The sequence below is a fragment of the Ranitomeya variabilis genome, chromosome 4 (assembly GCF_051348905.1).
Source record: "Ranitomeya variabilis isolate aRanVar5 chromosome 4, aRanVar5.hap1, whole genome shotgun sequence".
NCBI lineage: Eukaryota > Metazoa > Chordata > Amphibia > Anura > Dendrobatidae > Ranitomeya > Ranitomeya variabilis.
Window position 1 is genome coordinate 581,643,188 of NC_135235.1, and position 25,206 is coordinate 581,668,393.

At 45.4% G+C, this 25,206-nt stretch overlaps 1 protein-coding gene across 9 annotated transcripts in view; it reads left to right on the forward strand.

Moving 5' to 3' along the window:
* Nucleotides 1-25,206, forward strand: part of UCKL1 (uridine-cytidine kinase 1 like 1) — a 54,441-nt gene that overhangs the window by 2,074 nt on the left and 27,161 nt on the right. For 2 of the 9 annotated variants that reach the window (XM_077252971.1, XM_077252973.1), the window contains exons 2-9: nucleotides 284-410; nucleotides 3,651-3,838; nucleotides 4,298-4,404; nucleotides 4,751-4,921; nucleotides 6,162-6,233; nucleotides 6,380-6,569; nucleotides 6,646-6,707; nucleotides 22,679-22,737. In XM_077252971.1, coding sequence (XP_077109086.1) covers nucleotides 346-410; nucleotides 3,651-3,838; nucleotides 4,298-4,404; nucleotides 4,751-4,921; nucleotides 6,162-6,233; nucleotides 6,380-6,569; nucleotides 6,646-6,707; nucleotides 22,679-22,737 — 914 coding nt within the window. In that variant the 5' untranslated portion in view covers nucleotides 284-345. Of the gene's footprint in view, nucleotides 1-283; nucleotides 411-604; nucleotides 728-3,650; nucleotides 3,839-4,297; nucleotides 4,405-4,750; nucleotides 4,922-6,161; nucleotides 6,234-6,379; nucleotides 6,570-6,645; nucleotides 6,708-7,264; nucleotides 7,282-21,413; nucleotides 21,434-22,678; nucleotides 22,738-25,206 lie in introns of those variants that run through there. The other 7 variants (XM_077252978.1, XM_077252975.1, XM_077252977.1 and 4 more) reach the window with 5 other exon arrangements.

Consider the following 25,206-nt stretch of genomic DNA (forward strand, 5'->3'; position numbering starts at 1 on the left):
TACCGATGTATATGCATAGGATGCTACTTGTACATCTGCCTCGCGGCTCCATAGGGGGCGCTCCACAGGATCAGTGCTGTGTAGTAGGCGTCATATGTCACGCGTTGGGACTTGCTGATTTTCAGTGATGTGCTGGTTTGGGCATTTCCAGGCCCGTTTGCCCCGATCTGAGTTCTGGGGAGATGTGATGACTGCCGCGCGTCCTGTGACCTGGCGTGTTAGTTGTGATTGGTTCCGTGTGTTTTGCACAGCACAGCCATGTTACCATATTTATATCTTCCAGGCTATTAATATCAGCCTGGAACATAATCCCTACTTGAGAGGGACACACAGGCTTTTATCGGGATGAGTCTGCCCCTGTGCCCTGGTTCGGGGGTGACGGGGTGTTGGCATCTCCGGGCACACACCAGGTGAGTACAGCTTACCTGCTCCGCGCCCTGCCCTAGATAGTTCTTACTGACCCTATAGCCTGAGTCCCATGTATCGTGGCCATCTCCTAGAACGCTGCCCAGTTATGCTCTTGTTTATGTTGCCCTGTGTCAGAACAGTTATGTGGCTGCCATGACGGACACTTTTGGAGCTTTGCGGTGATGCCTTGAGGATCATATGACGTCCCCTCCTCCTGACACTACTCCATCTTCCCTTTACTAAATAAACCTGCTGTCCTGCAATGTACGGATGTGTCGTCCATGTGATCCTGCAGGAAACCCCTGTAGAGGAGCATGCGGTAAGGATGGGCCCCATGTATACTACTTATGGGGGGGCTGAAGCTTCAGGACTATTGGGGATGATTTGTAGCAGTGGTCTTTATGACTATAACAACTCACAGAAAGATCAATAATCAACTAATTCACCGACATAAAGCACTGTTTAAAGTGATAAAGTAAATGACCACAATAAAACTTAACATTTACTAATATTTCAAATAAAAAATGCACAATACGACATACACACGACCTAAAAACACGTATGGCTGCAAAGGTACAGGGTGCACGAAATCCCTGCCTGATACACCAACTATCTGTGCCCTACCTTGCCGCAGAGGTTGGCACCCTAAATCCTGCACAATGGCGCCCCCGCTCAACGTAGGCTCTCCCTACCTGACCCTAATAGGCCCTATCGTGCAGAAAAACAGATCAAACAGCAGACCATGCAATTCAGACAAACAGATGTGTAGAATCGTCTCTAAAGATAATGTGCTTTTATATTGCACAAGGGCCTGTGCAGAAAGCGTGCTTCATCAATTTGTAAGATATTGCACACTTAAATATTGCACATATCCCCAAAGGCCCGTGCACACAAATGCGTTGACTGATATCGCAGTACTCGCATGTTCACTAGTTATTGCACATATTCCATATAGTTGTCATAAACACCCCTGCACTGTGCCTAGAAAACAACCTGCCTACCTGTGGGGGTTGGCATCCTACAATCCTGCGCAAATGGCGCCCCCGCTCCCGTCGTCTGACCTTAATACACCCTGTCAGACTACTGTAGGTGCACCGAAACAGTGCCCAGAAAAAACACCTTGTCGGACTCACGCAGGTACAAGGCAACAGTGCCCAAAACACGATGACGATTAAAAATCACCATAAAGATTATTACTCCAATTCTCTAAGTTTGTTCATCTCTGTACCTTTGCAGCCATACGTGTTTTTAGGTCGTATGTATGTTGTATTGTGCATTTTTTATTTAAGTTTTATTGTGGTCATTTACTTTATCGCTTTAAATAGTGCTTTATGTCGGTGAATTAGTTGTCTTTATGACTATAGCAATGTAAAACGCGTTGGTGGGCTCAGCGTACGGTCGTGTCATTTTCCATTTAGCTTTGCTCTGTTCATATCACATTGGGGTATTTTCACATGTCCTTATAGGATAAGTAGGAATAGTGTCTGGCTGTGCACGTCGGTACGGTATAGGTGGGCGATCCAGCAGGAAACATTTATTGGAAGCCAATGTTACGTCATAATGTGTGCCGTGACATGCAATGCATGTGCCAAGCGTGAAGGGTTATTCCCATCTTTAGAAGTTATCTCCACTTTATAGCATGGATGGTATCTTGCTTACCGGTGGGGGTCTAACTGCTGGGACCCCCACTGATCCCGAGAACAGGGATGTCATTTGGTGTGAATGGAGCCGTGGCCGGACTTGCTTACCAACGCTCTAGTCATCTCTATAGGAGTACTGGAGATGGCCGAGAACCAGGGCTGTGGAGTCAGTAAGCCAAAGCTCCGACTCCTCAATTTCCACGACTCCGACTCCACAGCCCTGCCGACAACAACCGCCTCATACTGACTATGTCATGGTAGAAGATGTAACTTGCTAATATCTTTGGGGGTTTGTTTTGGAACACAGAAACGTGTCCCCGAACCCTGTGGATCCTTCTGATTTGGTGACATTCCTCGAGCTTGTGTAGGGGGTCCTCAAATCACATAGCCACTCAGGGCCGGTTCTTCGTTGCTTCTCTTTAAAACGAGCCTGGGAGGGAAATGGTACGAGGACGAGGGGACATGTACATTGTATGCAGTGATATACAACTTTTTTCAGGGCGGAAATGTTAGTTAGATCTGAATAAACAAATGAAAAAGGTGTTTTTGTTTTGTTTGTGATTTTTGTGGTCCCCCAGGTAGCCCCTTCTGATTTTTCCCAACAAGGCAAGATGCACTAGACTTTATATGAAAGCCACTAAATATACATTTTGCTCATTATCTGGAGACCTCTCATAGTTGTATCCATTATCCTGCTGTTTCTATTTTCTCCTGCTGCACCCCAAGGGTATGTGCACATGTAGCATTATTGCGGCTTTTTTTTTTTACTTTAGAAAAAAACACTACGTTTCACAGTACCAGCAAAGTAAATGAGATTTCTAAAATGTAATTTCCACGCCAATTTTTTATTTTATTTTTTAAGTTGCAGTGCATTTTTTTTCAATACTTGCAGCATGTCACTTTTTTTCACCCCTTTGAATGAATGGGGAAAAAACCCACACGTAAAAACATGCCTATTTTATTTTACGCAGCATCTTTCCTGCCAACACTGGCTTTTGCTGCAGCAAAAGCACTGCATGTGCATATACCCTAAGGCAGTATTCACACTCTGTATACTAAGGAAGAAAGAAAAAGCGTCACTCTCCATACGTGTTTCTTTATTTTGTATAAATAAATATGGCAGCTAGGATACTGCAGGAGGAAGCTGGTGCATGTAGTTGACAGCCGTTTCGCGCTGCACTGCACTTCATCATAGGCCAGACGAAACAGTGCTGCACAAAACGGCCATCGACTATATGCACCAGCACCTAATGTGTACTGCACTGACAGATCTAGATGCTAGCCTGCTCTATCCCTCAATGATGACAGTGGGAAAAGGCCTTAGATACTGTGTTTATCAGAATGATGGTCTGCAGCTTGAATGAGCTATCACCCTGCATCCGGTCCACAGTCAGCAGCTCAGCACTGTGGGGACACACAAGCTTTTTTTCAGTTTCTCAGTTGTCCTTTTATTACAGGATGTCCGATTGACATGTTTTGCATACCTTGTAATCCCGAAGACCCCCCCACTATATTCACAGTGTCAGCTGCTCACCGGTATAGCACAAGTACAGATGTATGTTGACCATTCTCCTCCTTCATTTTTCTTGTGTTTATCACTAGCACCACAGACTCAGGACATGGCTTATTACCCCCAGTGAGCCCTGGACGATCCAGCCGAAGGCGAACAACCAGCCAGTGTAAGTCAGAGCCGCCTCTTCTCCGGACCAGCAAGAGGACCATCTACACTGCTGGACGACCACCTTGGTACAATGAACACGGGACACAGTCGAAGGAGGCTTTTGTGATTGGTAAGACTTAAAAAGGATGCCCACTACACAACTAGGGTAACATCTCTCCTTGTGGAAAGTGACATGCATGACATTCCAGTGTAAGGAGACTGATAGGCCATGCAATGCTCCTCTGGAAAATGTATATAAGCCGGCTTCAGAGAGGAAGAGGACTACAGACAAATCAGATCTCATGCTTTGCACTAAGGAGGGGCAACACCCCAAAACATGTGTCTGCAAATTGAATTGAAATGTTCTTCCTCCCTGAAGGGGAAATTTGCACACCACATAAGCATGATTTTCTTTTGATCTGATGGTGTTTTCTGTTTCGGAGCCGATATGGTCATGTGTAGTTCTGCTTTGATACCTATACGCAAAATATGCAATGGAGAACTTCCCTGCTTGTCTTTGGTTGACATATTGCTCCTCAAGAAGGCGTACCTTTTTCTTTCTTATTCTTTTGATGTTCTCATGTGCCAGGTCTTGGTGGTGGCAGTGCATCGGGTAAAACCACAGTAGCCAGGATGATCATTGAAGCTTTGGATGTCCCTTGGGTGGTCCTTCTATCTATGGACTCCTTTTACAAGGTAAAACTACATCTGTCTTCACTAGGAAAAGTCAAGAAAAGGGGGAAGGTGTTTTTGGAGTATTTTATTTTGCTCATGAGCATTTCAAACTTTAGCCCATCCATTAGGGGGCACTTCAAGTCTCTTTCACCACATGCTTCAGCACAGAAAGGTTACGTCAATGTCAATTACTGAAGCATGACTTACCAGTCCTGGAGATCTGACACCTTGCAAAAGTATACAACTCCCTAAAAATTTTAGTTTGTTACTGACAGCGTTGTTTTTGTTTCTGCTGCCTATTTTCAGCAATCCTATGTGCAGTATAATCACGTTTTATACACTCTGTAATATCCATCTTCTGTCCCAGGTGCTGACGGAAGAGCAGCAGGCTCAGGCAGCGTGCAATGAATATAACTTTGACCACCCAGACTCATTTGACTTTGAGCTGATGATCTGTACATTGAAGAAGCTGAAACAGGGAAAGAGTGTGAAAATCCCTACGTACGACTTCACAACTCACAGCCGAACCAAAGATTGGGTGAGGAGATATTGGGGGAGGACATTTAAAGGGGAAATTAGGCGCCAGTGTGGAAAGGATTTCTACAAGATTTTAGAGGTGTCGTTGTAAATTTTTGCTCTTTCTTCCAAAAGAGCATTTTTGAGGTCAGACCCTGATGTTGAACAAAACGGATGGGTTCACAAGCTCCATTCTCGTTCACCTCAAAGCTGTTGGATGTGGTTGGGGTTGGGGCTCAGTGCGACCAGCATGTTTTTCCACACACAACTCCCCCCCCCCCCCCCAACCATTCCTTTTTGGACCTCACTTTGAGCACTAGACACAGTCATGGGGAACAGAAAACTGTTCCCACAAAGTTGAAAGCTACTATTGTCCAAAATGTCTTGAATAATGAAGCGTTAAAGCGCCACTCCAGCTTTTTTTTTCAGCGCTGGAGTGGTGCTTCTAATCTAAGGTTCCTGGAAGTAGTCTAATACTTTACTTACCTGCTGGCGTCTGCACCTTTTCTCGGCGCCGATCCAGTCCCCCGCGCCTTCTTGTGACCACAACTTCTGACTGTCTGGAACTCAAGTTATGTCGCAGTCTCTCAGTGCTAGTCTATGAGAGCCAGAATGAGGCCCTCACAGACTTGTATAGAAGAGTAACGTTCGTCTCGTTCCAGCAAACATGGAGCGATCCGTCTGGAGACTGAGCAGCGGTGATATAAGGTGAAGACGGTGGTGGGTAAGTTTAAGACTAAGTGCATGGTTTTTAGATTTGAAGCACCACTGCAGCCGTAAAATAAAAAATAAAAAAACGCTATAGTGGTGCTTAAGATTTCCCTTCACTGGAAAAAGGGCTTAGGCTGACCCCTGAAATACATTCCCATAGCATTATCCTTCCTCCACCAAACTTTACAGCAGCCCCAATTTAGTCAGGCATGTAATGTCCTCCTGGTATTTGCCATTCCGAGAGAGAACACATTTCCACTACACCAGATTCCAGTGGTGGCCAGCCGACATTGTGCTTGGTGATGTAAGGCTTGCATGAAGCTCCTCAGTTATGGAAATCCATGCCATGAAGCTTCTGGCGCAGTTTTTCTGCCCGTGGTCATACCAGAGGAAGTTTGGAGGCAGCAGAGCATTGGTGACTATGATAAACGCTGCTCATCAGCCTTCGGAGACCACATACTTTTGACTATATAGTGTAAGTGAATATAATATAAATGTACATATCAAGATAATTGTGACAGTTTTTTTCTTTTCTTTTTTTGTGTAATCAGAAAACCCTTTATGGAGCCAATGTAATCATATTTGAAGGGATCATGGCATTTGCACATGCAGAGCTTCTGAAGGTAGGTTTCCGGGTGATCTCATCATTACCACTGGGGTTCAGATGTGCTATTTTCTACCTACAGTCATGGCTGAAAGTGTTGGCACCCTGGACATTGTTTCAGAAAATAACGTGAGAAAAAAGACAAATTGTCTGTTTTTATTGCAGCTGCTAGACATGAAGATTTTTGTAGACACAGATTCGGATATTCGCCTGGTACGGAGGCTTCGGAGGGACATTTCGGAACGAGGCCGAGATATTGAGGGGGTCCTCAAGCAGTACCATACCTTTGTGAAACCTGCTTTTGACCAGTACATACAGCCTACCATGCGCCTTGCGGATATCGTGGTGCCCAGAGGTAGTGAGTTGGAAGTGAGGTTGATGAGGCTGTACCCAATGAGGTGACCGCTAACATCTGTTACCTTGTGTTTCAGGTAGCGGTAATACGGTGGCCATTGACTTGATTGTGCAGCACGTTCATAGTCAGCTGGAGGAGGTGAGTGCAGCGACACAGTATAGGAGTCACCATATTCTTACAGACCAGATGCAACCTCCGCGCTTAAAGGGAACAGACATTTTCTTCTACCTGCATTTGAGTACATCATAGGATCCCATTGACAACGTACGTACATTGGGACCGTTGTTTGCTGCTTCTGGGGCAGGAACTAGCCAGGGAATGCGGAGTATAATGGCCCGGGTGGTAGAGACCTGACATAAGGCAAAAAATTGACCATTGTGATGAAGTGCACAGCCCTCTCTACCATCACATTACACCCTTCCTGTTTAAGTGACTGACACTGCTCTGTCAGATAGCAACTGGCAAGCTGCCATTCACAAAGCGCTGCAATAAATGTAGGTTTCAATGACTGCATGTCCTGGAGCCCTTTAACTTTCAAGAACTGCCCGCTTCATGGAGGGGTGTGCTGAGATACTCGGGTGTCCCCCTATTACCGCATTCTAGCAGACCAGCAAATAAGGGGTGCCCAGTCGTACACTATGTGTCTGTCTCTCTGTCCTCCTCACCCTGTCTGTATGTCTGTCCCATTGCTGCAGAGGGAGATCAGTGTCAGGTAAGAGACCCAGACTCTGCTGGTTGCTGCTCTGTCAGTGTCGGTCAGCTCTTCCTGCGGAAAGATGTCTCGTTCTGAGAATCGGGCCATCAGTATACCCAACACTGCATATGATAGGTTCCATAGTGACGGGGTTAGGGGACATCAGAGTATTTACCACAACTACGATGTATAGGGCATTACTAATATAAAGGTAAATATGTATTTCATGAGAGATACTCTGATAACATGGAAATAAAACCTTGAAAGCTGTGAAAAAAATCAGACTTTGTCTCTAGCTAATATATCTCAAGCGTTCTTGTACAGTGGTTTGCAAAAGTATTCACCCCTTTGGCGTTTTCCTGGTTTTGCTGCCTCACAACCTGGAATTTCACTGAGGGTTTGCATCTGCTCATGTGGGTTTTTTTTTTTTTATTGTGAAGCACAGAACAAATAGGACAAAATAAATGAAACCTTCAGTGTGCATAAGTATTCACCCCCATGAAGTTAGGACTTTGTAGAGCTTCCTTTTGCAGCAATTACAGCTGCAAGTCGCTTTGGATAAGGTGGTTTATTTGTCAACGCTTTCAGAGTCAAATCCGACTCCTTTCTCAGGACAGCAACATGTGAAAGACTTATTCTGACTCTTTAATCTTAAAGTCTGATCGCAGATTCTCAGTTGGATGAAGATATGGGCTTTGTCTAGGCCACTCCAAGACATTTATACGTTTCCTCTTAAACCACTCAAGTGTTGCTTTAACAGTATGCGTTGGGTTATTGTCTTGTTGGAAGATGAACCTCAGTCCTAGTCTCAAATCACAGACAGACTGAAACAGGTTTTGCTCAAGAATATCCCTGTATTTCGGACCATCCATCTTCCCCTCAACTCTGATTATTTTCCCTGGCCCTTCTGGCAAAAAACATCCCCACACCATGTTTCACAGTGGGGATGGTGTTCTTGGGCTGATGAGCTGTGTTGGTTTGGCACCAGATATGGCGTTTATCTTGGTAGCCAAAAAATTCAATTTTTTTTTTTAAATTCGTTTATTAAACAGCAGGAGAAAGATGAAACACACATTCTTTACATATAGCCAAGCCAACACAATTACACCATGTCATATTAATAAAGAAAATACAAATGTATACAAAAAAAAGGGGAAACATTTTCCTTATGGTGCAAAACTGGTTATTTAGACCCGACCTAATAAAACTTAAACTATTATGTTATGTTTCTAATATTTGCATTAAAACCTTAATAAAACCTAAACAAAAGAAAAAAAAGAACCACAAAACCTTAACTTGCTGCCAATAACCATCCCCACCACAGCAATTATTTGATAGTGAATCAAGGCGCGAGTCAATGCATGTTTCAGCCCCACCGCTTATCGTGACGGAAGCAAGCTGTCTGACACGTATCGACATAGTGGAATATGATGAATTCCAAACATCCCAGATCCTATTAAACTTTCCTAGACAGCCCCTATTTTGGTATAAAGTTCGTTCATAAGGTATAATTGAAGTTATTAAATCAATCCAGGCCCTGAGAGACTGGTGAGTGCCCCCCATCCAGCACAAAGCTATTACCTTCGGTGCCATAAAAAGTGTCTCCCTTAAAAAGATTCGGGTATGATGTCCCCATGTCTCTTCCTCCATCACCCCAAATAAGCAAACCAGTGGGTTTAGGGGAACAGGCATATGTACAAGGGAGGTCAATGATGAGGTTACCTCAGTCCATCGGGACTGGATGATTGGATATCCCCAAATCATATGTATAAAATTAGCCTCCACAGCATGGCATCTTAGACATTCCGAGGATGTTGACCATCCCATTTTGAATAATCGTGTCGGTGTTAAGTATGATTGATGTAATATATACAATTGAATCATTCTATTATTGGTCGAGGGAGACACCCCCAGTGGGGACTCCAGAACCATCTCCCAGTCCTCCTATTGGAGATCGGGGATTAGGGCTCTCCATTTTCCCTTTACTGCCAATACAGTGGAGTCAGTACCTACAGATAACATGTGTGTACAGTGCAGAAATAAGACCACGGGGTCCCTGGGATTTAAGGATTCCTATTAATGGGAAGGATGATATCATTTGCCCAGTATGTACCCCCACGTAGGTGTGATTGTATTGCCGATCTAAGTTGGAAAAACTGGGACCTCGGAATGCTATATTTAGTTTGAATTTGTTCAAATGACATTAAAGTATTTTGTTCATATAGATTATTAACTGAGACAACAGCATACGAGATCCAGAACTGTGTGGATGGGTGATCAACCAACCCCGAGAAGTTATGTTATTCCACAGCGGCATATCGGCGACGACACCCCCAAAGCGAGTCAACCTCGCCAATCGGAGTCGTGGTAACAATCCGGATATATGAGGCCTATCCATTTCCAAAAAACCTAGCGGACAATCAATCTTTGCAGCTTGAATTAGATGACTCTCTGAGTTTGGTAAATAACTTCCACGCATCCATGTACTCAGGGCTCTAACCTGTCCGGTCAAATAATACAGAAAAAAATCAGGTAGTGCCGCTCCTCCCATTTGCTTAGATCTACGTAGAGTGGTCAATTTAAGTTTAGGTCTAGCTCCCCCCCCCCCCCCCCCCCATATAAAGGATGAAGTTAAAGATTTAGGAACAGGAACAGCACTATGTTGAAGGGCGTAATTAAGCTTCGGGAGCAATATCATCTTAATTAAGTTTTAGCGCCCTGAGACAGATAATGGTAGTTTACTCCACATTGCAAATTTATGTTTAACCAGATCTATAAGCGGAATAATGTTAAGTTGTAAATCAAACTTACTATGTTTTGGTATAATTATCCCTAGGTATTTAAAGCTGGATACCACTGGTAATGGGGATAACTCCTCAAGGTGGTCTGTCAAACTGTGGGGAAGAAGCATCAATGTAGACTTATCCCAATTAATGTACAACCCTGAGTATTTGCTAAACCCATTTATAGTTTTGACCACCTGTGGCAGTGTCTCCTCTACATTATCCATGAATATTACCATGTCATCCGCATACAGACCAATAGTATCCTTACGGTCTGCTATCGTGATGCCCTTAATAGATGGAGTGGATCTCACACGTATCGCTAATGCTTCAATTGCAAGAGCAAATAGGGCTGGAGAGAGAGGGCAACCCTGACGGGTCCCTCTTTTTAGGGAGAAGATCTCAGACATAGAATTATTTATAATTATCCGGGCTCTGGGTTTCATGTAGATTGCACCGATCCACTTTTGGAATTTAGGGCCAAATTGATATTTCTCTAAACATGCAAGCAGGAAAGGCCATTCAAGAGAGTCAAATGCCTTGGCCGCGTCCAGCGAGGCCATGGCCCACCTATTCTCCAGTACCAATGTACTATATTGAGCTATTGACTGAACTCCCCTAATATTAATAGACGTACTTTTACCTGGCATAAAACCGGTCTGGTCCGAGTGTACTATTCCCAGGATTATCGCGTTTAGTCTAGTGGCCAATACCTTAGTAAAGATTTTGTAGTCAACATTGACCAGCGAGATGGGACGGTACGATCCACAATCTAAAGGGTCCTTTCCTTCTTTTCTAAGGACTATGATATTTGCGTCGTAATAGGAATCTGGTAGAGAGCTTCCCTCCGATATCCCCTGGAACACTTTCAAGAGACAAGGTGCTAAAATGTCCCAGTACTTTCTATACATTTCTATGGGAAACCCATCTGGGCCTGGCGCCTTTCCAGAGGCCATGTCTGCTATGGCCGCATTGATCTCATCCAGAGTAAAATCTGCATCCAAAGAGGCTTGTTGTGCAGGGCTTAGGGTGGGAAATTCAATATCTGAGAGATAATCCAGACAACCCGAGGTATCAGAGTCCCCTTTGGAACTGTACAGATCTTTATAATAATTATAAAAGCAGTGAAGTATATCGTCTGTCGAGGTCACTATTGTACCATCTAATTTCCGGATTTTAAGTATAGTGTTGGACGTATTATGCTGTCGTAGCATAAATGCTAAGAGTTTACTAGATTGATTCCCTAACTCAAAATATGTTTGCCTAGTGAAGAACAGTTTACGTTTAGACTTAGATTATATACTCAATATATAGATACTATGGGATTGTAACCACTCAGCCCTATTCTCATTGGTTTGGTTAGATATGTAAGCTGCTTCCGAGTTTTTCATGCGCCTCTCCATATCCTCATCTTCTTGTGCAGTCACCCGCTTAATAAAAGAAATTGTAGCAGACAAACAGCCTCGCAGGTACGCTTTAAGGGCATCCAGGCGGGACAGAGTACGTTTAACGGATGAGTGACAGGTATATTCTCTTTCATCAGGGTGACGTAATCTCCAAAGGTCCAACCATCCACATCCTTCCATAAATGCTGATAGGCGAGATGAAGGGGGGATGACCCCAGAACCACCACCATCCAATCTACCGTATTTTCCGGCGTATAAGACGACTGGGCGTATAAGACGACCCCCCAACTTTACCAGTTAAAAAATAAAATCTTCTTAAAAGTTGGGGGTCTTCTTATACACCGTATGTCGTCTTATAGGGCCGGTGAATATGTGCCTTTTGGGGGGGGGGGGGAGTGATCCTGATGAGGACGAGGGGGCGTCTCACAGGAAAGTGAGTATCCCCCATTACCTTATCATAGCGCTGCAGCGTGGGGTCTCTGTGCTGGGAGCGGCGGCTGCTGTGCTGTGGCGGCTCCTCTTCTGCAGTGTGGGGCCTCTGGTGCTGTGGGGCAGTGGCGGCGGCGTATCTTCATGCAGTCGGGGCTCCTCCGGCATCTCAGCCTGGAAGCCCCGCCGGCAACTCCATCGGTACAATGCGGTCAGGTGGCCTCCGGGAAAATGGCCGCTGCTCAGATTCAGATCTCGTCCCGAGATCTCGGGAGACGAGATCTGAATCTGAGCAGCGGCCATTTTCCCGGAGGCAGCTCAATAGGTGCGATGCGGTGGCCCGGCCGCTGGGGGCTGCGCATGCTCAGATTCAGATCTCGTCCCGAAATCTCGGGACACGAGATCTGAATCTAAGCAGCGGCCATTTTCCCGGAGGCCAGCGCATTACACCGATGGAGTTGCCGGCGGGGCTTCTAGGCTTTGAGATGCCGGAGGAGCCCCGACTGCATGAAGATACGCCACCGCTGCCACCGCCCCACAGCACCAGAGGCCCCACACTGCAGAAGAGGAGCCGCCACAGCACAGCACAGCAGCCGCCGCTCCCAGCACAGAGACCCCACGCTGCAGCGCTATGATAAGGTAATGGGGGATACTCACTTTCCTGTGAGACGCCCCCTCGTCGTCATCAGGATCACTCCCCCCCCCACCCACCATATACACCCGGCGTACAAGGCGATTCCCGGCGTACAAGACGACCCCCGACTTTTAAGAAGATTTTCAGGGGTTAAAAAGTCGTCTTGTACGCCGGAAAATACGGTAAGTCTGTCAATAATATCGCTCATCACTAGGTTAAAGTCTCCCATACACATAATATGTGCATCTGGGTAGTTCAAGGCGAAACTCAACGCTTTTTTTATAATTGACATATTAGCAGGGGGGATTATATAAACACATTACTACATAATCTATTGAATTTACCCATGCATGTAAAAAAGATAAATCGGCCCTCGGGGTCTCTTCGCACCTCTCCAACCTCTCATCTGACATCTCTATGTATCAAAAGAGAGACCCCTCTAGAATAACTAGTATGGAATGCATGTACAGACCATTGTACCCATGGTTTCTGCAAGTACCGAGCCGAATCCCTAGTCAGGTGTGTTGCTACCAGAGCCACAATATGAGGGTGGTATCGCCGTATTTGAAAGAATACTTTAACTCACTTTCGGGGTGACCCAAGGCCCCTCACATTCCAGGTCATACACGTAAGGTCAGACGCCATACCTCTTCATCCACATATGATGCACCTCGTCACGCCAATTACACTTCTGGCATATGATGGATAGAATCATGGCAGCAAATTCTAAATAACTAACAACTAACACTGTTAAAACAGCATGAAACAAAAAACATTTCAACGAGGAGCAAAGTACCATGCTCCTATACCGGTCCAAAAAAGAGGGTACCATCTCTGAACGCAGAGTCCGGTAGAGATGTTTTCCTGGACTTTGGCAGAAAGAGCTCCTATCATCAATAGGGAGAGTAACAAAGGAAGAAGACCCGATGAGAGCGTTCCAACTTTTGTATATCCATGTATATGAAGGCGGCAGACAACTTGGATTTTTCTCCTCGCCCGCCCGCTCCCACACATGACCGCAACCACTCCTCAGCATCAGCCAGAGATGCAAAGAAGGAGGTAGAGCCTTTATAAAGGACCCTAAGTCTGGCAGGATAAAGCATTGAATATAGGCTTTCTTCTCTCTGAGTTGCTTCTTTATCTCCATGAACTGAGCCCATTGTTTTTGTAGCTCCATGGAAAAATCTGGGAATATTGAGATAACGGCGTTGTTGTATTTGATAGGACTTTTTTGCCTCGCCACACGAAGGGCAGTGTCCCTGTCTCTACAGTTAAGGAGATGCTCCAAAAAGGGTCTTGGCGGAGCGCCCGGCGGAAGAGGCTTTGTTGGGACCCTATGGGCCCTTTCCACAGAAAAAGTGAGGGAGAATTCATCCCCCAGGGTATCTTTGAGCCAGCCCTCCAAAAAATTTTCGGGATGTTGGCCCTCCGAGCGTTCTGGGAGGCCAATAATGCGGATATTATTCCGGCGTAGTCTGTTCTCAAGATCATCCGCCTTCTGTTTCCAAGCGTTTATAGAACCAGCCACTTTAGTCAATTTAGCTTCCATGGGTGTAGAATTATCTTCCAGGTGAGATACCCGTGATTCAACCTCCGTAATACGACCTCTCATGGATTGCATATCCTGTCGGAGGCGCCCCACCTCAGAGTGCACCTCCTCTATTTTCCCAGTTAAAGAAGTCCTAGTAAGAGATGTAGCTTGCATCAATTGTTCTGATGCTTGTTTCAAAGTTAAATCCTCCTGACCTCCATCCTCTTCACTGTCGGATGCACAATTTTTTGACTGGGTCTCAGATTTGCCCTCAGGTGAGGTATTATTCTTTTTTGAGCGCAGAGTATCAGGGGGATCAGACCGTGCATATTTTTTGAGCTTATCAGCTGCGCTTTGAGTTTTGGTGCGATGCATAGTTAATATTGTAAAGTTTAATAGGCACTTCAGTAGGTTATAATCACTGCCCGGATAATGCACCAGTATATCACAATGCACATACAGCTTGTAAGGCCCTCACAGCTGTGTACTGCGAAACCAGCGGTATATTGCAGCCCTCCCCGTTATAATCTCAGAGGGGAGAAGGATCCCAGGAGCAACTCCAGTAACAGATAGTGCACAGTGTCTGTGGTAAATATAGATTTTGTCCCCAAGCAGCTGCAGGACATGGACACAATAGCTGGTTGTTAGTAAACCTTAGCAGACCCAGCACCCTCAGTGCAGGTAGGAGGGCAGAGGAGTCCCAGTGTTGCAGGCGCCAGGGCCAGTCAGCGCTATATGGCGGTATGCAGTATTAATGAGGGGGAGCACGGGGCCCGTTTCTCAGGGCTCACACCGCGCAACCCCCCTCCCGTACCTTGTAAAGCTGCGCCGGAATCCAGCCAGCTCCCTCATGCACCGCAAGGCACGCTTTGCGCTCTCTGCCTCCAGCGCGCGCGGCTAGTAAAATGGCCGCCGCCTCTCGTCGGCTCTGTCCTCCGTGCAGGCTCTCCCGAAGCTCACCCGACCGGAGCCGCTCTTCACGCCTCCTCTGAAGCCGGGCGCCTCCAGGCACCCAAGGGAGCACAGCGGTGTCGAAAAGGACCCTCCTGGGTAAGTATAAACAAGCAGCTCCACTACATCGCCACGCCCCCCAAAAAATTCAATTTTGATCTCGTCTGACCACAGCACCTTCCTCCATACATTTGGGGAATCTCCCACATGTCTTTTGACAAGCTCAAAACAAGCCTTACACACACACACACACACACACACACTAATTGTAAGTAAAGGCTTTTTTTTCTGCTCACTCTTCCATAAAGGCCACCTCTGTGGAGTTATTGTGGTTTTATGGACAGATACTCCAGTCTCTGCTTGGGAACTCTGCAGCTCCTTCTGGGTCACCTTTGGATTCTGTGCTGCCTCTCAGATTAATGCCCTCCTTTTCCGAGTATAGCGTTTTGATGGGCGGTCCTTTCTTGGCAGGTTTGTTGTGGTACCATGTTCTTTCCGTTTGATGATGGATTTGATGGTGCTCTTTGGGATCATCAGAAATTGGGATTTTATTTTTTTTTTTTAACCCAACCCTGACTCGTTCTTCTCAACAACTTTGTCCCTGACTTGTTTGGAGATCTCCTTGGTCTTCATGGTGTTGTTTGGTCAGTGGCGTCTCTTGGTTAACCCCTTCCCGACCCATGACGCCACGTAGGCGTCATGAAAACCCGTGCCAATCCGACCCATGACGCCTATGTGGCGTCATGGAATGATCGCGTCCCTGCAGATCGGGTGAAGGGGTTAACTCCCATTTTACCCGATCTGCAGAGACAGGGGGAGTGGTGCTTCAGCCCAGGGGGGGTGGCTTCACCCCCCCGTGGCTACGATCGCTCTGATTGGCTGTTGAAAGTGAAACTGCCAACAGCCAATCAGAGCGATTTGTAATATTTCACCTAAAAAACTGGTGAAATATTACAATCCAGCCATGGCCGATGCTGCAATATCATCGGCCATGGCTGGAAAACCTGAAGTCACCCCCCCCCCACACCCACCGATCGCCCCCCCAGTCCTCCGTTAGTCCTCCGGTCCCCTCCGTCCGCCTGCCGGCTCCCCCGTCCTGCTATCCGCTCCCCCCTGTGGTCCGATCACCCCCCCTGTGCTACAATCACCCCCCCTGTGCTCCAATCCACCCCCCCACCACCCCTTCATACTTACCGATCCTCCCGGTGTCCGTACGCCTCCTCGCTGGGCGCCGCCATCTTCCAAAATGGCGGGCGCATGCTCAGTACGCCCGCCGAATCTGCCAGCTGGCAGATTCCTTACAAGTACATTTTGATCGCTGTGGTAGGTTCTATCACAGCGATCAAAATAAAAAAAATAATAAATAACCCCCCCCCCTTTATCACCCCCATAGATAGGGACAATAATAAAATAAAGAAAATATTTTTTTTTTTCTTTTTCCACTAGGGTTAGGGTTAGAATTAGGGTTACGGGTAGGGTTAGGGGTAGGGTTAGGGTTACAGGTAGGGTTAGGGTTATGGCATGTGCGGATTTGGCTGCGGATCCGCAGCGGATTGGCCGCGGATCCGCAGCGGATTGGCCGCGGATCCGCAGCGGATTGGCCGCGGATCCGCAGCGGATTGGCCGCGGATCCGCAGCGGATTGGCCGCGGATCCGCAGCGGATTGGCCGCGGATCCGCAGCGGATTGGCCGCTGCGAATACGTAGCAGTTTTCCATCAGGTTTACAGTACTGTGTACACCTATGGAAAACCAAATCCGCTGTGCCCATGGTGCGGAAAATTCCGTGCAGAAACGCTGCGTTGTATTTTCCACAGCATGTCAATTCTTTGTGCGGATTCCGCAGCGTTTTACACCTGTTCCTCAGTAGGAATCCGCAGGTGAAATCCGCACAAAAAAACACTGGAAATCTGCTGTAAATCCGCAGGTAAAACGCAGTGCCTTTTACTTGCAGATTTTTCAAAAGTCGTGCGGAAAAATCTCACACGAATCCGCTACGTGGGCACATACCCTTAGGGTTAGGGTTGGAATTAGGGCTAGGGTTGGAAATAGGGTTAAGATTAGGCTTGTGGTTAGGGTTACGGATAGGGTTAGGGGTGTGTTGGGGTTACAGTTGTGGTTAGGGTTGGGATTAGGGTTGGGATTAGGATTAGGGTTAGGGTTGGAATTAGGGTTACGAGTGTGTTGGGGTTAGGGTTGTGGTTAGGGGTGTGTTGGGGTTAGGGTTGGGATTAGGGTTATGGCTACAGTTGGGATTAGGATTAGGGGTGTGTTGGGGTTAGTGTTGAAGTTAGAAATGAGGGGTTTCCACTGTTTAGGCACATCAGGGGTCTCCAAACGCAACATGGCGCCACCATTGATTCCATCCAATCTTGCATTCAAAAAGTCAAATGGTGCTCCCTCCCTTCCAAGCCCCGACGTGTGCCCAAACAGTGGTTTACCCCCACATATGGGGTATCAGCGTACTCAGGAGAAACTGGACAACAACTGTTGGGGTCCAATTTCTCCTGTTACCCTTGCAAAAATAAAAAATGACTTGCTAAGACATAATTTTTGAGGAAAGAACAATTATTTTTTATTTTCACGGCTCTGCGTTGTAAACTTCTGTGAAGCACTTGGGGGTTGAACGTGCTCATCACACATCTAGATAAGTTCCTTGGGGGGTCTAGTTTCCAAAATGGAGTCACTTGTGGGGAGTTCCTACTGTTTAGGCACATCAGGGGCTCTGCAAACGCAACCTGACGCCCGCAGAGCATTCCATCAAAGTCTGCATTTCAAAACGTCACTACTTCCCTTCCGAACCCCGACGTGTGCCAAAACAGTGGTTTACCCCCACATATGGGGTATCAGCGTACTCAGGAGAAACTGGACAACAACTTTTGGGGTCCAATTTCTCCTGTTACCCTTGGGAAAATAAAAAATTGTGGGCTAAAAAATCATTTTTGAGAAAAGAAAAATTATTTTTTATTTTCACGGCTCTGCGTTATAAACTTCTGCGAAGCACTTGGGGGTTCAAAGTGCTCACCACACATCTAGATTAGTTCCTTGGGAGGTCTAGTTTCCAAAATGGGGTCACTTGTGCGGGAGCTCCAATGTTTAGGCACACAGGGGCTCTCCAAACGTGACATGGTGTCCGCTAATGATTGGAGCTAATTTTCCATTCAAAAAGCCAAATGGCGTGCCTTCCCTTCCGAGACCTGCCGTGCGCCCAAACAGTGGTTTACCCCCACATATGGGGTATCATCATACTCAGGACAAACTGGACAACAACATTTGGGGTCCAATTTCTCCTATTACCCTTGGAAAATTAAAAAATCCTGGGCTAAAAATCATTTTTGAGGAAAGAAAAATTATTTTTTATTTTCACGGCTCTGCGTTATAAACTTCTGTGAAGCACCTGGCGGTTATAAGTGCTCACTATGCATCTAGATAAGTTCCTTGGGGGGTCTAGTTTCCAAAATGGGGTCACTTGTAGGGGAGCTCCAATGTTTAGGCACACAGGGGCTCTCCAAACGCGACATGGTGTCCGCTAATGATTGGAGCTAATTTTCCATTCAAAAAGTCAAATGGCATGCCTCCCCTTCCGAGCCTTGCCGTGCACCCAAACAGTGGTTTACCCCCACATATGAGGTATCAACGTACTCAGCAGAAATTGCCCAACAAATTTTAGGATCCATTTTATCCTGTTGCCCATGTGAAAATGAAAAAATTGAGGCTAAAATAATTTTTTTGTGAAAAAAAAGTACTGTTTCATTTTTACGGATCAATTTGTGAAGCACCTGGGGGTTTAAAGTGCTCACTATGCTTCTAGATAAGTTCCTTGGGGGGTCTAGTTTCCAAAATGGGGTCACTTGTGGGGGAGCTCCAATGTTTAGGCACACGGGGGCTCTCCAAACGCGACATGGTGTCCGCTAAAGATTGGAGCCAATTTTTCATTCAAAAAGTCAAATGGCGCTCCTTTCCTTCCAAGCCCTGCCGTGTGCCCAAACAGTGGTTTACCCCCACATATGAGGTATCAGCATACTCAGGACAAATTGGACAACATCGTTCGTAGTCCAGTTTCTCCTTTTACCCTTGGGAAAATAAAAAAATTGTTGCTAAAAGATCATTTTTGTGACTAAAAAGTTAAATGTTCATTTTTTCCTTCCATGTTGCTTCTGCTGCTGTGAAACACCTGAAGGGTTAATAAACTTCTTGAATGTGGTTTTGAGCACCTTGAGGGGTGCAGTTTTTAGAATGGTGTCACTTTTGGGTATTTTCAGCCATATAGAACTCTCAAACTGACTTCAAATGTGAGGTGGTCCCTAAAAAAAATGGTTTTGTAAATTTTGTTGTAAAAATGAGAAATCACTGGTCAAATTTTAACCCTTATAACTTCCTAGCAAAAAAAAAAATTGTTTCCAAAATTGTGCTGATGTAAAGTAGACATGTGGGAAATGTAATTTATTAACTATTTTGTGTCACATAACTCTCTGGTTTAACAGAATAAAAATTAAAAATGTGAAAATTGCGAAATTTTCTAAATTTTCGCCAAATTTCCATTTTTTTCACAAATAAACTCAGAAATTATCGACCTAAATTTACCACTAACATGAAGCGCAATATGTCACGAAAAAACAATCTCAGAATCGCTAGGATCCGTTGAAGCGTTCCTGAGTTATTACCTCATAAAGGGACACTGGTCAGAATTGCAAAAAACGGCAAGGTCATTAAGGCCAAAATAGGCTGGGTCATGAAGGGGTTAATGGTCTTGCAGCCTCTATGGCCTTACAAAAAAGGTGTGTGTATATAATGATGGACCATGTGAAACTTAGATTGCACACAGGTGGGCTTCCTGTCACTAAGCATGTGACTTATGAAGGGAATTGCTTGCACCAGACATTTTAGGGGCTTCATAGCAAAAGGGGTGAATACATATGCACAGGCCAGATTTTAGTTATTCGATCCCATAAATGTAATTTCTGCCTGTATTTTTCCCTTTATATTTTTACTTCATTTCACCAACTTTAGACTATTTAGTTCTGATGTATCACAAACAAATTGGATTACAAACATATTTAAACACAGGTTGTAATGTAACAAAATAGGTAAAAAGCCGGGGGCTAACCACTGTGTATGGAGGCTTAAGAGAACTGCCGGTCGAACCAGCCTTCAGCCCTTCTCCCACCAACGCCTAGCAATGCAAAAATTTGCACTTTCACATATAAATTATTACTTTGATAGAATATATACATCCCACTACAACATAGGGATTGGGCATTCTGACATCCGTTGGGGACAGTTGCTGACAAGCTGCTTCATTTTTCCTTTTCTCTACTGGAAGCAAAGTTCTAACCCAACTTTAAAGGGGTCTTCTGGCAAAGATAAGGTATCACCTATCGATCGGTGGGGGCCAACCACTGGAACTCGGCATTGCAATGCTCGGACTCGTGACCCGAGCGTGACAGCTCCTGTCAGTAGGGCCGCCGGCCGGTTCCTCTGACTGCCAACTGATGAAGGGGCCGGCTGGGTGTTGAGCTCTGGTGGGTAGTTGGCACAGAGTAGCACCCGTTTAGTGAAATATATGACAATACCGAGACTTTCCCTTGCTGACGATATATTTGTCTCTTCTCTACCCCTCCCACGTCTCGGAGAGGTCTCGCCGGAGGGGTGGAGGGTTATTTTTCCGCTGTTGGTCAGGCTATGTGGTGAGCACAGAAACCTGCCCACGCTTTTTTTTTTCCACTCATCGTCCTCGCCCCCCCCCCCCCCCCCCCCCCAACAAACACAGGAAGCTTCCTGTCACGTCTATCAGCGAGACCTCGCTCTGCCTGGACATCGCACCCCCAGCTGCTATTTAAAGACTTTGCTTTTATTCAGCTTTCATATAGAGATCTGTCAGAACCGCAGAGGAAGAGAACAACTGTACATTGTACAAGCTGCGCTCTATTAACATACAAGATGGGGAATGTAGCTCTGTCCGAGATACGATCACACATGGTGGGCTTGGATAGACCACATCAGCGGACAGTAAAACACATGATGGGCGTAAGGTGTGCTCGGACGAGGGAAATCAGGCCAGTGACTACTAGCTATAGGGTACACCTCATTATTACACGCGCCCCAGATGTAGACAGCAGAAAATAATAGGAAAGATATATTTCTTACTAATTAAAACATCCTTGATGGCGCAATGAAGACCTTCCATCAGTATTGGGACGCCCCAGCGGCATTTAGAGCATTTCCTTCAAGTCTAGGAAAGCTAATGTCAGCCATATTGATCATCCGCAGACACAGATATTACATAAACCGTATTAATGACCTGGTGAGATAGTAGTTATGGACCCCTCGCCTCACAGTCGATTGCTTTCCTTTTTCCCTTCTATGTGACCCCTTCTCTGCTCATTCCTTCTCTCGTTCATGTGTGTATTCTGGGCAGAGGAAGCTCCGCTGGGACATGTGAGATCCGTGTGCAGGCTGCTTGTCTTGACCCCCATTAACTCCTCTCGTGTGCTCACTCTGCATTGTTCTGTGTGCAGGCCAGTGATCTGACCCCTGCCTAACCCACGAGCATGCCTGCCTTATGTGATCTGCTGTTCCACGTCTGTAAAGTGTAGGCTCACCTTTGTACATTGGCACAGTTGGGTGATTTTGTGAATTTTTTGTTTTACTCATTCAGAACTGCAGCAAAAACATTCTGAGCTCTTATTTCACAACCACTCCCTGCTGCTTAAGACCCCCCAATACGCATTAGACTAATATCGACAGGTTTGGTAGCCAGTCTGTGTAGGGGGCACCTGACTCTCCCCAAATTTTGGAGTGACGATCCCATTGATTTGTAAGAAATAAGCCACTTTTCGAGTTGTCTGGCCGCAGTTCTGTCTTAGAAAGCATAGGAGCAGTCGGCGTAGTGAGTGCTGCTAGGTAAGGGAGAGTCGGGCGAACAATCAGCCGAACCGTCAATCTGCTGTTGGCCTAAAGCACACTTTAGATAGTTATGGTGGGTTTTGTTTTTTCTTTTAAAAAGGGTTTAACAGTGTATCTGCTCAAAAAAAACTTTAAAATGTCTTTTAAATGATTAGGAAAAGTTTAAGCATTTTTTTTTTTTTTCAACTTCGGGTTTTAAAAAATGACAATCACCCAATGAATAAGCAAAACGCAAGTTTGTCAAATAACCGGATCGTGTATGTCAACATAAAAATCATTGTTACCGTCAGAGATTTCATCCCGTGTAAGCAGGGGATGTGCTGCCGATAACATGATTATGTATGGGGACAGAACGAGTGTATTAACAATCATCCTGTCCTATCCGTACTCATCGCTCTGCGTAAATAAACCAGTAAACGAGCGATGATCGACTTGTATATAGCGGCTTGGCGCTCATTAATGGGCCAAAATGGGCTCTTCTAAATGCAGCGTTTGTATTCACACCAGGCACTATTGGTTGTAGAAGCAATCCTACAGTGCCGAGACCCTATATGTTGCTGGCATTTATTGTAATGCAGTGTTAACTGATTTGTAATTAGCAGAATTGTGAATTCTGCTCTGGATGGAAATGACGTATAAACATTCTACTATTCAAGTTCTGAGAAGTTGCTTATATATCCTGAGATAAACCAAGTCTGTCAGCACAAAATGACTGTAGGACCATTAGAGCCCTAAAATAAAAATCGGATCTTTTGTTTGCAAATCTGTGTTTTCCAGAAAGTCTTTTTGAATTCTGCCAATGAGGAGCTCGGTGCACCATTGTCTTGGTCGAGCAGGTCAGTGGGCCTATCTGTTATCCATCTGTCTGCTGTGAGGCCAGAGCTGACAATCTAAAGAAGGGGAGATGGCTGGAAGAACACATACATGGGAAGGTGCACTGAACGACTTCTGGAAAACCCTTCCAATTTCTTTAAAACTCAGATTTGGTCCAATTTTTTTTTTTTTTAATTTGGCAACCTCCCATTTACAAAGTGTTATGTTTGATTTGAGCAGTCATTTTGCTCTGAGAAAAATCCTGCTGCACGCCCAGTGGGATTGTTTCTGAGCCAACCATCTGACGCCTGCCAGGTGTAATGCATGTGTTCTATTACCGTAATTATTATTTTTTTTTTTAAAAAAGTACTGTTGCCGTGACAACTATACCTCTCGGCGTGCAGCATTGTCTTTGTGCTGAATCTCAGAACAAGCGGAGAGGGAGCCACTACACAAACCCTTTAATTGTCATTGAAATGCTCGTCTTGGGAAGGAGGATATGCCAACGCTTCATGATCATCGCCAGTCCTACCTCTGGGACCCCCACTGATCCCGAGAATGAAGTCCCCTTATATTCTCACAATTAGTGGCCGAACCCCTTAACGATCATTAAATGATAGCAATCAATTTATTTATTTATTATGCCTTGCTTATATAGAGGTATCTTATTCCGTTGCGCTTTACAGACATTATCATCATTGTCCCCAATGGGGCTCATAATCTAGATTCCCTATCAGTATGTCTGTGCAGTGTGGGAGGAGACCGGAGAACCCAGCGAGACCCACGCAAACACGGAGAGAACATACAAACTCCCTGCAGATGTTGTCCTTGGTGGGATTTGAGCCCAGGACTCCAGCGCTGGAAGGCTGCAGTGCTAACCACTGAGCCACCGAGCTGCCCCGATGGGTTTAACCTATTAATGACCACAGCATTCCACTGTATAGTCGGATATCTGTGCGAACCCCAGATAGCAGGATTATATTGAAATAATTCTCATGTGGAGTTAAATGTGGGTGGATGCAGGTACACCGAGGATGAGGATGATCCCCTGTCCTCGATGTTATCCAGCAATGGTGAAAACGGCAACAGCATCCAGGATAATGCGATTTCTTCTGTAGTGATTCGTCACAAAATACAGTCTCCAGTAGGGATCACTTGTAATGACTCTTCCCAAGCACCACAGAAGCCATCATCCTCATGTTTAAAACGGCTCTATATGCAAAACAAAAAAAATTATAATCTGAAACATCTTTCTAAGCAGAACTTCATCTCAATCCAGTCTAATCTCCAATGCCAAAGGGTCAGAGCTCTTTATAGAGACCACATAGACATGAATTCTTTTTAATGGAAAAAGAGCTGATTGCTGTGGGTCCAACGACTCTAACCCTGGTGATTAGCTGTTCTCTCAGGGAAAGCCATGTCTTACTATATTAATTCCCTAAGGCAGAAATGTAGAATTTCATGGTGGCCATTGTGTGCACAAACAGCCATGGTTGCCAGAGCAGGAGCCGTTCTCACAAAGCAGAGCCGGATCCTAATTGAGGCACCCACTGCTATGACATTCGTGCCCTATAATTGGATATTGCCCCTTTGAAAGACGAACGCTCCCCCCACTCTCATCATAAAACAAAACTGTATATAATGTCACGAAGACCGGTGCCTGTTTTTCTCTACCATACGCAGAGGGCTGACTTTGCTGATGGCCAATATCAATATGCTGTTCTCTAGAAATATCCAAGTCTCTGTGATGATGCTGAGATCTAAATGTGTCTTCCCTTGACTGGTTTTCATATATCCACACTAGATTGTGAAGTAATGTCCAAAGGTGACCCTACACTTCCACTACTTGCTATTTTGTTAGGAGCATTCACTCCATAGCTGCCATTAGATGAGGGTAGAGGTCTGCCATGCCACTTAGGTTCAGAATAACATCTGTCAAGGTCTACAGTTGGAGTGAAATCCAGTGCGCTGGTTGCTATGTTGCATCTTTGTAAACTTCCCAAATCATGTGGGGGTACAATAATAGTCGCTGTTCTACTAGAGAAATTAGGGCAGCCTGCCTGCCTTGCCATCTTCACTACAATCTATTCTTGCACGTTGCTGCTATGTAAAAGAGAACGTTACAACAATTCTGGTCAATGCAGATCTTCAGGTCCCAAGCAAAATTCCCACCTCTATATACAGTGGCATGTAAAAGTTCAGGCACCCCTGATCAAAATTACTGTTATTGTGAATAGGTAAGCCAGTTTAAGATGAAATGATCTCAAAAAGGCCTAAAGTTACAGATGACATATATTTCCTTTTGAATTTTAGGCCAAAAAAGATATTTTTCATTTTTCATCTTTTACATATTAATAATTATAAAAAGGAAAATGGGCCCATGCAAACGTTTGGGCACCCTGCACAGTTAGTACCTAGTAGCACTCCCTTTTGCAGGTGTCACAGCTTGTAAACGCTTTTTGTAGCCAACCAAGGGTCTTTCAATTCTTTGA